Source organism: Thunnus thynnus, chromosome 2 (assembly GCF_963924715.1).
Source record: "Thunnus thynnus chromosome 2, fThuThy2.1, whole genome shotgun sequence".
Lineage (NCBI taxonomy): Eukaryota > Metazoa > Chordata > Actinopteri > Scombriformes > Scombridae > Thunnus > Thunnus thynnus.
Window position 1 is genome coordinate 15657680 of NC_089518.1, and position 18604 is coordinate 15676283.

At 39.6% G+C, this 18604-nt stretch overlaps 1 protein-coding gene across 1 annotated transcript; it reads left to right on the forward strand.

Annotated features, from left to right (window-relative positions):
- Nucleotides 1–7512: 7512 nt before the first annotated feature.
- On the forward strand, nucleotides 7513–18604 carry adra1aa (adrenoceptor alpha 1Aa). The gene is made up of 3 exons (XM_067605822.1): nucleotides 7513–7642; nucleotides 11160–12662; nucleotides 17214–18604. Exons 2-3 carry the CDS (start codon nucleotides 11765–11767, stop codon nucleotides 17768–17770), a joined length of 1455 nt encoding a protein of 484 aa, XP_067461923.1. The 5' UTR covers nucleotides 7513–7642; nucleotides 11160–11764; the 3' UTR covers nucleotides 17771–18604.

Here is an 18604-nt window from a genome sequence, read left to right on the forward strand (position 1 = left end):
GCGCATGCGCAGAGCGAAGCGTCATTATCAGTTCAACACAGCGGACAAATATTGTATTATCAATAAAATGAAAGAGCTAATTTAAATGTTTACATAGAATATATATACTGTAAAGCAGTTCCGAAAATGTTTAAACTGTATATGAATTATTCTTGTGATTTCGATGATCATAAAAGAAACAAATCTTCACTTATTTTTCTATTGTATGTATTCCGATTGATATGCAAAACTTTCTATCTAGAGAAACAGGTCAATTGGCCATGCTTTATGGTAATGACTTGTTTTATTATGTTAACTTTTTAATCCAGCTATTTGTAATTTTTTGGCAAATTCCATACACATCAAATGAAATGGACCAATAGCAAACCAAACTTGACCTTATTTCTAATTGATACTGAGCTCTAGTACAATTCTCTAGTCAAGCTGCAAAACAAAAAAGCAACAAATACCCAAGCTGTTTTTAAAACATGTAAAATTATTGACTAATGTTACTTGATTATTAATCTGTACCCCTTTATTTATTCATTCATTCATCCACCTCCTATGTATTATTTGGTTTTTATTGAATGTAAAAAGCTTCTCGCCTCCCCTTATGGAATGTTTCTAATTTTATTTTATTCTGTCATAATTGAATTCTCTGGCACTTTGTTTCCTCTTTTTGTTCTTCATACTTGTTTATATGTTTTCAATAACGTTGAGAGGAAGAAAGAAAGAAAAGAAAACCCAACACAGTGGTTTCAAGATTAAATGTCATAGGCTATGTTGTGCATTGTGGGAACAACTCTCTTAGACTGACTCAAAATCGCTTCATATTATATATTATCCATATGAAAGCAAAGTTGTCAAATCTACGTGCACTGCTCCATGTCAACCACTAGAGGGCGCTGCCGAGTCTCAGTAAAATGAGCAGGTCGCAGTGAGCTGCAGACATCCGCTTAGTGTGAAGAGTCATCTCCTGGTGTGGATGTTCATTTCCTGAGCTCAAAAGATAAAGTTTCTGTCCGGGCTGCAGGTTTTGAAACAATTTCTTGTAACAGGAGATGAAACACCGACAGAGGGTTTGCCTCTGGAGGCTGTTTTCAGCCACAGAGATTTTCTATCAGATAATGTCTATTTAAGAAGAAAGAAGAGAAATAAAAGAGATCAGAAAACGTGAGTCCACTATGAAAATAACATAACATTAATTCAAAAGAACGCACTAAATCAGCTACTCCCTTCAAAAAATGACACATTAGTTAAGTCTCTTTGATTTCCATTATTCATCAGATGAAGTTAGGGGGGTAAGTAATAATTCAATAATACTGACAGCTCCATATAATTTGATTGTATTTAGGATGGAACATTTTCATCACTGACGTTTCAGCTTTGGGAGAAGCACCTTCAAAGTGTTTGTGAACGCCACATTATCCCTGCCAGGTATTGTCATTTCCCTGGTCATGCACACAAATATCCTGGCCTGTGAATGACTGACCGTGAAATAGACAAAACACGCAATAAAATCTGCTGACAGTCTCCTTGAAATGAATAATTAAAGCTGTTGTGGTAGGCAGCCCTATATTGTGTTTTCTCCCCTTTTTTTCCAAATGCGTTTTTCACATTGCCCTGCTAGTCTGTAGAAAATTGGATTGTCACATACGTAGACAAATATAGACTCTCCTGTAGGCAGAATCCAGATATCTGTGTGGCCCTGAAGCTACACACCAAAGTGTCTCATTGTGATTCGAGCTTTCTGGCAGGTCTGTGCATTCTACATTCAAGGATGAATGTCCACAGCTTGTAAATGATCTGGAACTACACCATCCTTTCATGAGCAGTGATAATAAAGTAAATGCATATTCTTATTAGAAGTGCTCGCAGCATCAATAATACGCTCTTGTTGCCTTTAAAGTACTTGTTGGCAGGGAACGAGTCTTGAGTGATCATTAGTGCGCCCAGTGACCTTGACTGCCAGTCGCATTGTTGTAGTTTAAGGCCATGATATTGCTCTCTTGAGGGATATAAGCCCTAAAATCATTCATTTGTGTTTCATATTCCTGTATTTTTGCAGTGCTTGTAATATGAATCACCGTGCATTGTGCTGCTCTGTATATTCCCTCTCCTTGTTCAATTTTCTGATACATATTTACAAATATATATATAAACCTCTGCAAGAAATAATCTCTATAAATCTACCGTGGATACAAATGGATTTCATCTTTGCTTTAGGAGGATTAAAAAAATGTATTTTTTCTTTTATTGGCTACTTTAAAGTGCATCAGTGATGCAAATTGCAGTGCAAAAAATGTGGAGCACATTTGGCTCCCACATAAGTCCTCTTTTCCAGAAGGAAGGCATCATATAAGCCACCCATGCCTCTTGCAATAATTGACTGTGCAGACATTTGTGTGTGTGTGCATGCTGCCATCCTCCATGTACCGGTTACTTACAATAACAATGGTAAACTTTGCCCTTGGCTTTATTAAATGTGCCAGTTTCTTTACTCATATCTCTTTGTGCTGTGTGACTGCATGTTGGCTGCACTCATTAGTCGACGCCAAGGCTGCGTCACTGGTGCATATTCCTTTGTATGCCAAATACTACCCTCTTATCTGTCCCGTCTCGTCACTTGGATGTTCAATACCTACAATCAAGGTCACTTGGCTGCACAAGCCGCTTACCCTTCCTCAGGCTGATGTTTAGGAACACGACATTTAATTTAGCTGCTGCTCATCCTTGAAACAATCTGCAAGACAGGATAAATCTGCAATTATTTCACATTCATACAGTACCGGTCAAATGTTTGGACAGACGTTCCCATTCAGTTGAATGAGCATGTGTGTCCAAACTTTTGACTGGTTCTATTCAAAATGAATGGACTACTGATTGAGTAATCTATCTGCAAATGACCCTGCTGCCCCATATTGTTGGTTGTCTCTTCAGATATTACATCCTGTATTGTCTTGTTTGTATTTTTGGTCTTTTTGCTGAATTAGATTTGGGCTTTGGGGTTTCTATGGGACAAAATACGCAATGGCCCAATGTAACTCCACAAAACAGCACTGCACAAGTGACATCTGGAGTTGTGATTAATTAATCAGATGACGAACAAGACTGTCACCGGTCAGAGGGGGGCAGAGGATGTTGTCATGTTGGATAATCCCTGCCACTAGACCATAATGCCTGCATAGAGGAGCATCGGAACAGCTGAGCACACTGAGCCCTCAGGTTGTGTGTGTGTTTGTGTGTGTATGTGTGTGTGTGTGTGTGTGTGTGTGTATGTGTGTGTGTGTGTGTTTTTAAGTTGAGTTGAATTGCGTGGCAAGAAGACAGCAGCACTCACCCCCTTATAACCCCTGGGTATGACACTGAACAGTAAGAGAGCAGCATTTAGGCCATAATTAGAGTCCTGTTCTGAGTGGAGTTCTGTCTGCTGAGATAATTAGGTCTGTCTTCATTACAGCAATTGCAGATTGTACCACGACTGGAGCCCAATAAAGGGTTGACCCATTATACCACTTGAACATCATGCGATCTCCCTGTGGTTCAGCTTTTTACTTTTAAACCAGCCCGGTTTAAGAGATGATCAAATGTGGCATGTGGGTGGTGCACAGGTGCTGCTGAGCAACACGCTTTTCAAAATTTAAAATAAGCCTGCACAGACTAATATCATTTCTTTATTTTTAGGCTTGTCGAGCCTCATGTGGAAGAAATAAATCATTAGGCTGATGTGTGGGTTTGCTTATATAAGTGCTCATATATTGAACGTACAGTATGATGAGCAGTGATACGTATGTAGATGGAATATGGGTTTGGATAGAGTAGTGCAAAGGGTTACTCTCTGTTTTTAATGCCTAATTGTTAATTCTAGGAGAAAACAAGTCTTCTGATGTACTTTAAAAATAGTTACAGTCTACATACGTCATTGCCTCGATGACACGTTCAGTACATCACGCAGATGTTAAAAGAATCACATCTTAATGGCTGACTTCTTGCTTCATTAAACACTGATCAAAACATTGCCTTTTGTGAATGCAAATCAGTACCAGCATCATGTAGCTCTCTGAGGAAAAGAAGACACAGAAGGATTTGTCAACTTTGATTAAATCACAGCATATTCTCATACTCGGTGCAGAACAAGAGGAGCGCTTCTTAGTGATAAAAAAAAAAAACTGATGATGAAGTGATGTGATAACGTTGGACTCTGTTCATATACCACTTCATTAATCTATGTCATACAGGATGGTTGCAGGAAGTTGCAGTAATATGTCTTGTAATTCTGTCCACTGCAAGTGACGACTGAAGCGGTTTTTCTTTTCCTCTTTAATCTGTTTGTCAGGTGAGAGACTCGGGTTAGTTGCGTTCGTGTGTGTGGGTGGACGGCTGACTGTTGCAAGACACTACAGGAACAGCTTCATCAACGTGATGACGTCGATCACCTTTATTTCACATTGTCAACTCACTTTTTTTCCTTCAGTTTATTACAGTAAAAAAAAAAGAGCACAACCGCTGCAGCTTAGTGGCTTTGAGACTGTGATTATAACATGACACATAAAGTAGTTCTGAATGTGCTTGTATACCAATTTCCAGTAGCACAAACAAATCAGTGCTGTGCGGCATGATGTTAGGTGTCTGCATGTGGTTTTGAACTGTGCCTGGTACCCATTTTTTAGAGGATTTTGTCGGAAAATAGGAGTGGAAAACTCTTGATATGTAATTAAGGTGAATGTCACTGTAAATGCCAACATTAGTGTGAGTGTTCAGCTCAGGTTGTTGCTTCTATGATGGGAAATGTTTCTTCCAGTGCAGAGATATTGATTTCAGTATCTTTCAAACTCAGCGGCCCGCCTCACCGCGTGGGCAGCTCAGACAGGTAATTGCTTTTCCAACAGGTCTTAGATAAGCATGATACACTCTAACAAGATGCAAATTCACAGCAAACAGAATAAACCAGAGCTTCGTTTCACTGTTTCATTACTTTGCTGTATTTCATCTGTTGTGGGGGTTTTTTTTTGCAGTGTTGCATTAATTTGTGCAATAATGCATAATTACATAGTAATCAATCTGTTGTTGCAGTATTCATGCTTGTCTGTCTGCATAAGTGCAGAACAATCGTGCATGCACAATAATGAGACATAACTTCCAGAAATGTTAGGATAATTCTTACCAAAGTGTCTGTGAACAATCAAAATTGTTTTCTCAATTTTACATTTGCTTCCATAAAATGTGACATTTGTTTCCATAAAATGGTCGATTTATTGTGCTTACAAAATATATATGTCACGTATTTAGGTTGCACATTGACTTTTACTGAAACTATTGTATTTTTAAAGAGGTCAGAGGTGTGCTTGTGATTTTGCTATGACATGATGAAGTAGATTTTTCCCCACAGCAGGCAGATAAAAGTCTCATCATTGATTGTGCTGAGAAGCTGTACTTTAAACAGTCAAATGTTTACTTCACAGACCGGCTTAACATCTCTCACTGGGAGCCAGCAGCAGCCTTAGGTAAAGCCTTCATATCTGGATACAACTGGAAAACAATGACTATACCAAATGGATCAACTGAGGATCGGCCCACAGTGGGGAGAAAACCAAAAAAAGAAAGAAATCAATGTGCTGTGTTTATTCATGTGTGCTTGTGTGTGTGTTTGAGTGCTTGTTTCTGCTTCATCTCTTCATCATAGCTTTAATTGATGAAAAAAAAAAGGGGGGGGGGGTGATAAAAGCAAAGGCATTGAATAATTAAGTCCCTTGTGAAATTGCAACGGCAGATAAATCGCAATTGACTGTTGCGCCTCAGGCGTTAACAAATGTGTATTGACTGAGCGATATACAGCACAGTTAAACCAGAGAGTCGTATAGACAATATACCAGACAGGTGACAAATTAAAGGCAAAACCAATATAAAGTGTCTCAGTAAGGTGTTGGGCCGCCACATGCTGCCAGAACAGCTTCAATGTGCTTTGGCATTGATTCTACAACTCTCTGAACTCTTCTGGAGGAATGAACACATCTCTTCCCAAAGATATTCCCTCATTTGGTGTTTTGTTGATGGTGGTGGAGAGCACTGTCTAACAATCAGTCAGTCCAAAATCTCCCATAGCTGTACAACTGGGTTGTACTCGCCTACTTGTTGAGAATATGGTGAAAGATGACTCATCTGACCATATCACTTTTTTCCACATCTCTGTAAACCAGTGCCTATGGTTTTTGCACCACTGAACTCTGAAATATGCATTCATCTTTGTAATGAGGGGTTTATGCACTATATATATATATAATATCTCTCTCTATGTAATTGTCGACGGACTGCTCTTGCTGACACAGTCTGATCATGTCCTGCATTGACATTCTCAGTCACCTGAGGAAGAGTTGCTCTTCTATTTTTGCTTAGCACTAAGGCACAAGCATAACGGTCATTAAATGTGCGCTGTCAGCCACAATTTATGACCCTATATACTGATGTCTTTCTCATAGATCTAAATGCAGACGTCACTTTACTCACTGTTCCCATTAAAAACACTAGCCAGTTGAGCAGTCTTTGTGACTGAAGCTCCTGCCATCCGTGCCCCAACGATGAACCTTCTTTCAAGGTCACTTCTCTTCTTACCATCTTAATACAAAATTGGAATCAGCTGGGCCTGCGCAGCATCTTTATACATGCCACAGAGCATGACTGGATGTTAATTGCTTAATTGTACCATGCAGTGCACCTGTGTGGAAGCATCTGCATTCATTATGTTTCTCCACTCATTTATTCAGGTCTGGTATATACTGTATACTGCATATACTTTATATGCAGTGTTTATATGAGCATTATTTTTTATTCTGTTCAAAAGAAAAAAGAAAAATGAAAGGAGAATGAAACTATATAGAGTTTGATTTAATATGTTAGAAAGAAAAGTCATCGGTAGCACTCATAGCACTTATAATTACACTGTATATTATAGTTACACTAGAGTTATAAACTGTAACATAAAAACCATATATAATACTATATAGGAGAGAATTTTTACATTTATTTATAGAGTTACAAAACACTTTCAGTCATTTAATCAAAACAAATTAATTGTAACTACAAGAAACAAAAAGAGTGATTTGAAAAAAGGATTCATATTTAGTCAAACTGCTCCTGCAGTTTATTCAAAATATTACAGGAAGTTACATCAAAGAAAGCAATATCATGACGGTCTAAGTCATTAAATTAACTACCGAAGACTGAAAATACACTTACATAAACCCTGTTTTAAGTAGAGGACATCTTTATACAATATTTCCACTCATTTTTCTTTTTCTCTTGGATCAGGTTGACAGTTTGGAAGGTGAGTGACGCTCGTTAATGAAACATTTCTGAATGAAAAGTCATTTTGGGTAGACAGTGACTGTTTGCGGTGACGCACAGGGAGTGATGCTGAAGAGGGGGGTGAGGTGATGTGGTGGGTGGTGATGAAGGGAGGTTGAGGAGGGGGGGGGGGGGTACGTGGCTCAGTGAGAAAGCAGTGGTACTCATCATCATCTGAAGAGACTTGGAGCACCTGGAGGTCGGGCGTTTATACCGGCGGATGTGAGGGCTCTCCACGATGAGCGCACTTGGCTTTCACTTCACTGTCTCATAGCGCGACTCGGCCGTCTCCAAATGCGGCTCAGCCAGCCGGCGGGCTTCGGTGAGTCCGATGAAAAATTTATTTCAAAAATTGTATTGGAGCATTTTAAGTTAGTCATTTATTTTTCTATTTGAAAGGTTTTCATAATTATTTCTAATTCAACGTTTCTTCATTTTCGGACCGTACTGGTAATGCAGACTTTGGCTGAATTTCATTGTTTGTGACCAACTCGGCGGATTTTGGAGACAAAAAAAGAGGAATGTTTTGTCGTATATTGTGCGGAAATAAGTCAAGAAACAATGCGCTGCGCATGTTATAATTTGATTTATATTAAATTTCAATTTTGGGTTATAATTTGTGAACTATAGCGCGTCAAATGTGCTACTCTGAATGTCTATAATTGTCTTTCTAATCTGCGGGAGTTGCCTAATTTGAAATAATAACGCTCCTCTTAAAATAGTTGATTTATGATGCTATCTCTTGTTTTGAGATCTCTAAACTTAAGTCTCTTGACACTATAGTGCGGTGCCGTCCTTTGACTCTCGCATGGAAACGATTTTCTAATAATAAAAATGTACTTTTTGGAGCAATGCACAGCGAGGTCTAATGACTATACTGACCATCACATCTACCTACAAGTCCCTGTTTCTGTGATTTTATTAAGGTGGATGTCAAACAGACTGTCTGTCAGGTCATGCACGGTGGCTACTGCTTATAGAGCTGGGTATTACCCAGAGCACCAGTGAAGAGCCAGAATGAATGTTTACTCCTGGCCAATTAAAAATAATGGAGACATGGAGCGGCTGCACCTCTCGGGCTGTCCTCAACATTTATTGTGGATTCCTGTTCAACCCTCAGCAGCAGCTGAACATTAACCACTTTAACACATTGTTACGTGTCTGCTTGGAAAACAGCCAATAACACAAAGCCTGTGTTTGTAGTTATTTGTGAAAGTGAATGCACAAATACTACATGCCCTTGAGCAAGGCACATAACCTCCAGCTACCTCAGTAGGTAGATTATGGATCTGCTTCAGTACGCCTGCTCTTTCACTGGGCAACCCCCACTGTAGATGAGCGTGACTCTGTATGAATATTAAACAGATCAATGCTGGAAAAGAGCCTGATCAGTGCACATTACTTTACTGGATGTGGATCTACCTCCATCCATACTCCTCAAACTCATACAATTCAGTGAAATCAACAGGTCTTTTATCAGTAACCCAATTAAATAAACTTGTCAGTTGCAATTGATATCAAAATTAATGCTTTCAGAATCATGAGTTTAAGTCTTGTGACTTTGAAGAACTGAATAAATGAATTAAATTAGGTTTGTTAAGTAAAGTGATTGGAAATCTTCCCAACCTGTGATTAGATCAACCCTCAAGAAATAGGTCTTTCTTGTAGTTTGAACAAATTTCATCTGATAGAAATGAAAAAAGGAAAGCGAACCTTGATGATGATCAGTTGCCACTTAATCCCGTACTCTTTATTTTTTTTACTGTGAGCAGTGACAGATGTCATATCATCATTATACTGGCACTGAATATCTGGCAACTAAACACTAAACACTTATTACAGAGCTGACCGTAAACCCTTTCACTACTGAGAGAATACATACAAATGGAAAGCAAATCATGACTATATGGATCCACCATGAATAACAGCGGTCAATATGACTCAAACCTATTTTCTCCAGTTCAATTAATACAGTTTGTGTCGTAGAAAAAGTAAACAATTTTAATGCAGCAGGGACACTTAATATTTTCACCTGAAGTAATTTAATCCTTCTACAGTACAAAATGATGACAATGTAATGAGCTCCTGTGGCTAAACATGTATCTCTTACTTTCATAATTACCTTAGAGGCATTACCACCTCCTCCCTCTATTTGAGTGGGTGGGAGAAGCTCTCAGGTGCTGGTTTATGATGGCTGCTGAATGCGGGCTTTGTCGCACCGCACACTGGGAAAAGGCAAGCATGTACAGGAACTTCAATTTCGATCCATCAAACATGCTAAGCAGCTGTACACCCAGTGTGGAACAGAGATTTGTGGGGCACAGAGGAAAAGGTCAGGCAGTGGTTAATAGTGTGATGAGGAGGGGGCCTAAGACTTGAGGGGACTGCATAATGCTTCTGCTCTGAGCATTGTTAAGCGTGTTTGACCCCTGCGTTGTTGTGTAAGCTGAGGGGCTTCTGGAAAAGAACAAGGATAGATAGATAGATAGATAGATAGATAGATAGATAGATAGATAGATAGATAGATAGATAGATAGATAGATAGATAGATAGATAGATAGATGGATGGATGGATGGATAGATAGACAGATAGATAGAGGACAACTCAGATGAACTTTTAATTTAGTCACAAATAAAGCAGCTTAACAAAATCCCCAAATCGTCAACATGGCCGCACTACTTTTACTTGTCCCATCTAATCTACGTTTAGTTAAGGAACATGCACATTACAAATGGCAGTAATCTGCATAGACGAGATTATTTTCACATCTGCCAAACTGGAGGAGTTTGCGTGAAAGTAAGACATTGTTTTGAAGTCAAAGGACATAACATTCAAAATGAAATTAATTCGTTGGAGACAGAGCAATTCAGGCCAAAGTCAGCACGATAATTAGACATCCACCTGAAACATTCAAATTCGGTTAGCATAGCTCAGTTTAGCATAAAAACTGCAAGCAGGCAGAAACAGCTCTGTCCAAAGGTAATAAAATTCACCTGCCAGCACCTCTAAAGCTCACTAATATGTTACATCTCACACAAGAACTGAGATTTTCTCCCCTTTGGATAGAGCTAAGCTAGCTGTTTCCCTCTGTTTCCAGTCTTTATGCTAAGCTAAACTAACCAACTGTTGGTTGTAGCTTCATTTCAATCTTCTCTGAAAGCAAATAAGCACATTTCTAAAAATCTATTCCCTTAAAACCATTTTGGGGTAAAGGCTCAACATAACTACACCTGAATACACACGTCAATTCATGTAAAAATGTAACACTGTGTATTGCTTTGACCTCCACCTGTATAGAGGGCACAGTGTGAAATTGATTTGTTTAGCGGAGGGATCAAAAGGGAGGTCAGGCCTATCTTGGCATAGGTCAGTTGGAGATCATATTAGCACTACAAAAAGGCCATAAAACCCACATTAGACCTTGTGTCTGAGGCTGGTTCATTGCTCACTCTTCAGCTATTCTGGTTTGGTTCAATGCCATCTGGAGTTTTAATTATGTGATGTTTCCCAGACGATTCAGTGAAACAGGCGACTGGTCAGTCTTGATATCGGTTTCTTTATTCCTCAACCTCACATTGTGTTTAGTCGATAAGCGCGAGATGAGGCTGTGGTCACATTGATTTGACAGCAACTGCTGACAGCAACTGCGGCTCAAACGCTGTCTCTCGCCCACAGTCGTGATGGATCTGAGCCACAGTAACATGGAAAAGAAAAACAAAACGCTGCAAAAGTGTAACAATACACCAAACAAAGATGAATGCTTTTCTGGTTTTTTTTACTCTACATGATGGATGCGTCAATTTTCTCAAAGCAGATTCTCCTGTCTCTCTTTTCAAAGGCACGGGATACTGTTGCTGTGTTGAAGCTGAAATTGCCCCTGCATTCAACAGGAGGAACCTGGACATTAACTACTGCTCAACCACCATGTTATCCACAAAAGTGTTCTCTCACTCCAGTTCTTAAGAATATGGACTTGAATTTTGTCAACAAACTGCAGTTCTTGGTTCAGAGAACATGCAAAGATTTTTTCTAGATGTGTACACTCATCTCTCAGCAGTGTAATAATGCATTTCTAAAAGTGTTTTTGTACCAGCTGCATAATAGCACTCAGTTTTAACATCAGAAACATTTTCAAGATGGATTACCTGATTCCAGCAAAGTAGGTTTCATCTGCATATATTATGCTTCTCTCTGTGTACTTCTGTATGCATCCTGTAGTTTTATTTTTCTTGATGCATTGCCAACGTAATGGCTCATTTGCTCGAGGCATCATCATTCAAATTATGTTTTGACAAGACAGACTTAATGTGATCATTACTCTAATGGCTTTTATGAGAATGCCCTGATGTCCCTTTTCTCCTGTAGTGAACTTAAAAAGGTTTGTGTTTCAGTCTACCTCTGCTGCACAGGACAGTGTCGAGCATCAGCGTAGTATTGGGACAGATGGTTCCTGTGCTGGACAATATGACCCCAGCTCCTCTGACTCAGAACTGCTCCAACTGCAGCCAGGTGTTCGCCCCAGAGCTCAATGTGGTCAAAGCTGTGGTTTTGGGCTTGGTGCTAGGTGTCTTCATCATGTTTGGAATTGTGGGAAACATCCTGGTAATCCTCTCAGTAGTTTGCCATAGAAACCTGCGGACAGTGACACATTATTTCATAGTTAATCTGGCAGTGGCAGACCTGCTTCTGAGCTCTACTGTACTACCCTTCTCTGCCATTTTTGAGATCCTGGATCGCTGGGTGTTTGGACGGGTCTTTTGTAATGTTTGGGCAGCTGTGGATGTGCTTTGCTGCACTGCCTCCATCATGAGCCTCTGTGTGATATCTGTGGACCGCTACATAGGAGTCAGTTACCCTCTGCGTTACCCAGCAATAATGACAAAGCGCAGGGCGCTGCTGGCAGTGATGCTGCTGTGGGTGCTGTCTATCATTATATCCATTGGACCATTGTTTGGCTGGAAAGAGCCGGCACCAGAGGACGAGTCCATCTGCAAGATCACAGAGGAGCCGGGCTACGCTATCTTCTCTGCTGTGGGCTCCTTCTACCTCCCTCTGGCCATCATACTGGTCATGTATTGTAGGGTTTATGTGGTAGCTCACAGAGAGAGTCAAGGTCTGAGAGAGGGCCACAAAACAGAGAAGTCAGATTCAGAGTTTGTGATACTCAGGATACATCGAGGCAACACAACTGTATCAGAGGACGAGGCCCTTCGCAACCGCACACATTTTGCCCTGCGACTGCTCAAGTTCTCACGTGAGAAGAAGGCCGCCAAGACCTTGGGCATTGTTGTTGGCTGCTTCGTGCTGTGCTGGCTGCCCTTTTTCCTGGTGCTACCTATTGGTGAGTATCGTCATGTCCGTCTTCTTGTGTGTGACTCTTTGTTTTGTGAGCCAGATGATGTCCAAACACTCTGCAGCATTGGTCTGGACAAAGCAAAGTTTATGAAAGAAATCAACTCAATATGGTACAGACAATATTATTTTAAAAAAAATGATGAATGTTTAAGGAGGTGTTTGACATTTTGGGATATACGTTTACTGGTTTTCTCGCTGTGAGTTAGTTGAGAAGAGCAATACATTTCTCATGTCTGCATGGTAAATATGAAGCTGCAGCCAGGAGATGGTTATTATGGCTCTGTCCAAAGGTAAGAAAACCAATAAACTAGCACCTCTGAAGTTCAGTAATTAATATGTTAATATGTATTTCTTGTTTGCAAACTGAAATGTAAAAACTGTTTTTGGGTTGTTTTATACCAGACTATTTCTTTGCTGGATTACAGTGATTCCCTGGACTCCGTAATTAGCTTTAGAGGTGCTAGTAGACGGATTTTGTAACTGCTGGGTATAGCTGGGCTATCTTTTTCCCCCTGTTTTCAGTCTTTATTCTAAGCTAAGCTAACTGGCAGCTAGTTGTGGCTTCACCTTTACTGTACAAACATAAAAGTGATCTTCCCATATAACTCTCTGCAATAAGCGAATTTCCCAAAATGCATAACCTTCTTTTCAAGGATGCACAGGACAAAAAATCAAAACAAGTTCAGAAAAAAGATACAGGTTCATAGATTTGAGCACCTGCCATCACACATATGAGTCAGACTACTTTTTAGAAAGCTATAAATACAATTCATTTTACAGATCCATTCATTGATTCATGTCACTGCCAGCCTCAGCCACTGCTGGCAAATTTAATAGTTAGATGATATTAATTGAATTTCTCCTCTGTGGGAGCACACTGAAGTTGCTATTCAGACAAGCCTTGTGGCCTATTGAGCAGTGTAATATAGTAAATGCTTTGACTCAGCCAGGTAGACGCTCCATAAATAGTCTCTATAAATCTTTGAGATCTCTGACAGCCTACGGCACTCCCCTATCTGTAAACAAAAGCACGGAATATCAGACCAACATATATTTCAAGCACAGACCACTGAATGAAGTGTCAAGCCATTCCTCTGCTTCTTCCTCCCCTCCCTTGTGTCTGTGAGTCATTTCATCACAATACCAGTATGAGAATGACAGATAAAGCCATCACATCGGTATCAGATCTTATATGATGCTCCCTTCAAGAACACCCAGCGTGATGGAGACAAGTTTGAAGGGAAAGGGACACAGCTCGCTAGTGATGCATGCAATATAGGTGCTAGTGTTAATACGGATGGAATGTGAGAAGGAAATCCGAACCAAGTAGATATGAGACGTGACAAAACCCTCACAAATCCCTCAGGGTTTTTTATTTATTCCATGCTCTCATGCTTTTAAATATAGCTGCTACCATTTGGCTGAAGCCTCAGCTTACCAACGCTCCCTTCTAATGCTGGCGTCAGGCCGCATACCGCTGCCACATAATTCTGCAGACAATGATAGATTCAGCAGTGAATCACAAAGAAAATGGTCTGGTTTTGACATGTAGAGCCAGATAACTCGTGATTTGTTTTTTCGATTTGGTTTTTTAGAGTAAACATTATTTAGTCATTGGGGGAAAATAAATTGTGGGAATTTAATCATCTCAAAAATCTTAAAAAGATGAGTTGTTTCAGCTCTGTATTTATTTGTGGATTGTTCTCCTCTGTCCTTGAGTTTTCAGAAGTCCCCCTCAGAGACAGTGTGGAGACAGAAAACAAGCCACTGTTAATTGAAAGAGTAACTGGCAACAGAGTTTTTCTGCTGTGTCTGATTGTTTTGTTGCACAGTCAGAAATCACAGTGTACTGATGCACCCTGGAGTACACCTCCACATCACAGCTGAAGGGAGAGGAGTTACAGTAAAGATCAGAAAAAAACTCAGTTGGTGTTAACTTGCTTCTTTAAGCTGCAATAATCAATATTGTTATTTAAACAATAATGTGAAAGGGGTCAGTGGCAGAGAATTATCACCCATAACCAAGTGTGTGATAACCCATGGCTATGCCCTGGAGGCAGGATATTTTACAGTTTAACAATAAACTTTATTGTACAAAATGATATCAGTGCACTAAAACAGTAAACTTTACTGGGAATTTAATAATTATAAATAATTATAAATAAAATAACAGAACAAAAACTAAAAACTTGAATTAAGAAAAAGGATCAAATATACATAAAATGCTGCCTATATAACTTTAAAAAAAACAAAACAAAACAAAAAAAAAACGGCACATATCGGACAACATATACACCAATACCAATTTATCTGTGATAGGCCAATAATATCGGCTGACTGATATATTGGTCGGGCTCTAATTTTAGCATCTTTCAGCTCATTGTTTTGTTTACTGCTTGCAGCTGTACTGTTTTGATTCAGTCTCATCAGCACCATTTTCAGCTGCAGCAGGCAGCTGTTTTCAACCCACTGTAAACAAACAGGAGACAGACAAATTAAAAGGAGAGTGAATATTGGACTTACATTCATCAGATGGCCGGAAACATGACTCCAAATGAATGTTAATGTTGCTCCATAGCTAATGGATGTATACATACGTTCGCCATATCAACTTAAGGTGGTGATAATATGTCAGGGTTGTGCTTGCAGCTTGTATTACTGTCACCAAGGGCCTAAAGAATCAATGACAGCAGCTTTAAATCAAACATTTTTTACTCATTATTTTAACATCTATGGCACTGGGAGTCATATCATGTTTTCATGGCAATTGTAATGGTACAATCTTTGAATGTTTAATGCGGGAAGGAGAATTTTTTTTCTTCCCTTTCTTTCTTTTTATCTCTCCCAGGAAACACCATTTTGTCAGTGTTTGGTCAAAACCTTTTTTTAGATGGGCCAGAGTGAATTTTTGAAGAGCCAACGTGTCATATAATTTTCCTCAACCTGAAACATGTGCTTTAATCGAAGTTAAAATCTCAACAATCAGAGCACACAGTTTCCACATGACAACAGCCAGTGATGTTGCATTGATTTTGGACAACAATACATTTATCTAACAGCTGTGATATCCTTCTTCTTCACTCCAAAAATGAATCTATCAAGGGTACCAGCAATAATAGAATTGTTCTTTTTGGCACAGCTGAGGACAAAATGAATGAGTTGTACAGCAAGGCAAAAAATAATTTGCTCTCAAACTCTCTCCACCTCTTCTTTCTATCCATCTTTATCACAGTCTCATTTTTCAAAAACCTATGGTTAACTGTCTGCAAAAGCCTGCCCAATAAAGCATTTCAAAGACAGCTTCTTCCCTTCAAGAAGATAGATAGATAGATAGATAGATAGATAGATAGATAGATAGATAGATAGATAGATAGATAGATAGATAGATAGATAGATTGCACATAAGTAGTCAGCCATTTAATTATTTTAATGCTTCACTGGCAGCCACTGGATAGGTGCAGAGTCACTTACATTTACAGTGACAAACAGGCCTGTGTGTAATGTGTGCCTGTTAAGCCATTTTCTCTACTTCTTCATTAAGGATCCCACTCACACTGTCTGCTGTAAATGCTTCCTCTAATCAAGAGCGGCACAATTTATGACAGCAATTTTAATAAAATCCTTAACCTTGATGGCAAATAGGGGGCTTTTTTCCCCTGTGGGAATTAAATAAAGCCATTAAAAAGAAATTGTCTTAAGTAGGTGTAAATGAGTGCGATGATATGTTTCTCAGTAGTCTCAGATCATGTGCTTATTTCATATAAATACAACCTTCAATCCAACCGGTACTGGAGTGAAATGTATTCTAAATGATAGCAATGCTGGTCTGTCAGTCGATTAGTCTGTCAGTCGCTCAGTTGGTCAGTCAATCAGTTGGTCCACCACTTTGTCCCAGACTAAAGTATCTAAGCAACTACAAGATGAATTACCAAACATTTTTGCACAGACATTCCTGGTTCTCAGAGGATGAATTATGACTTTGGTGATCCCCTGATTTCTCCTCTGGCACCACCAGCAAGTTGACATATTTGATTTTGAGTGAAATATCTTGGCAACCATTGGATGGATTGCAGTGAAATTTGCAACAGATATTCAAGGCTCCTAGAGTATAATTTCCCATAACTCTGGTGAACCCCTGACTTTTCATCAAGCACCATCATCAAGTCAAAATTTCTATTTATCCGGTACCTTGGTTTATGACCAAATCCCTGCAAAACTAATGACATTCCCATCAATCTCAGCTGTACTTTGTACTTAGCAAATGTATGTGACATTTAAATTTACATGTAACATGTAAATGTTAGCAGCTAACAGGCTAAACTAAGATGGTGAACCTGATAAATATTACCCACTGAACATCACCATGTTAGCATTGTCACTGTGAGAATGTTAGGATTTAGCTCAAACCTCTGCTTTGTCTAAGTACGGCATCACAGAGCCACTAGCATGGCTGTAGGCTCTTTGTATTCAGATGTATCAAGCTGTTTGTATTTTGTCGTTCCTTCTGCTGTAATACGTGTGTCTAATGTCTCTACAGGCTCCATGTTCCCTGCATACAGACCTTCAGACACTGTCTTCAAGATCACCTTCTGGCTCGGTTACTTCAACAGCTGCATAAACCCCATCATCTATCCCTGTTCCAACCAGGAGTTTAAGAAGGCTTTCCAGAGTTTACTAGGAGTTCACTGTCTGAGAAGGACTCCCAGACCACATCATCATCATCATCTAAGTGCAGTTCAGAGTCAAACGCAGGGTCACAACCAGCCCCTGACTCTGGGCCTGGACAGCAGGGAGACGCCCTGTAGGCTCAGCCCCTCCTCCTCTATGGCCCTATCAAGAACCCCTTCCTCCAGGGACAGCAGGGAGTGGAGGGTCTTCTCAAGTGGCCCCACAGGCGGGTCTGGACAAGCAGAGACAAGCAGGGCTAAAGTGGCCAAATTCTGCAGCAAAAGCTTCCACCGGACCTGCTGCTGCATTCTCAGTGGTGGGACTGCCCCACAGGAGTCAAACTGTGCCCAGCCCCCCCCAATTGGAAACCTTCCCACCATTAAAATCCACCAACTGTCCCTGTCGGACAAAGGCGAGCCCGTATAACCACTATAATCCCTCATCCATTAGTCATGATTCCTCTCTCAAGGGCAAAAAATGAGTATATTTCCTTTGCTCAGTTAACATCACAAGAGAAGAGCTGTGATTGAATTATGGCTGCTTTGAAATTTTAAATTGAAATATCTTTGCGTTGATATTGTTGCATGATATTTCCTGGCCTTTTCCCCTTTAAGAGGATTATGGCTTGTTGGCCCTCTAAACACATACAACAACAAAATATGGCTTCAGAGATTTGTCACCATATTACAGAAACAGTTACGTCTTTTTACAAAAATCTGAATAAATCAAATTTGAACACGTAGAAGAAGGCACTTCCGTAAGGTGGACCGAAAGAAAAGCTGTGAAAGTATTTCCTTAAGAGGACCAAAAGATTCCTTTGGTGTTTACATATTTTATATTACAGAAGAGCAGTTCAAATGTATAAAAATGTAAATAAGAAACTTTTCTATATTGCATGATTTCACCAAATGCTACAAAAATGCTGGTCAGTGGTGCTCCAGTTGTCTCCAAAGTTTGCCTAATGCTATTCCTGTTGTCAAAGTGTTGTTTGTGTACTGTTCTGTACACAGTGAAAACCAAGGAACCTCGCGTACTTCCATGTCACATTACAATAAATTTCTATGACATATTCCTAACAAGGGATTCATGAGGACATTTTTGGACTCGTTTTTGTTTTGTTTTTTCTTTTTTTTTCCTTTGGTTGATTAACTAAATATATAGCCCCAAAAAACGTTCAGTTCATCTATCCACATTCCCACAATTTCATGTACCTCCTAGCAGTGCCAGATGGATGTCTTAATATACTTCTGTGGAATTTTA

What these genes read in the sequence shown, in the direction of transcription:
- adra1aa (XM_067605822.1), top strand. Translation starts at nt 11,765, where the DNA reads ATGGTTCCTGTGCTGGACAATATGACCCCAGCTCCTCTGACTCAGAAC. An exon ending in TTTCCTGGTGCTACCTATTG is followed by an intron (nt 12,663 to 17,213) that starts GTGAGTATCGTC and finishes ATGTCTCTACAG; the next exon opens with GCTCCATGTTCCCTGCATAC.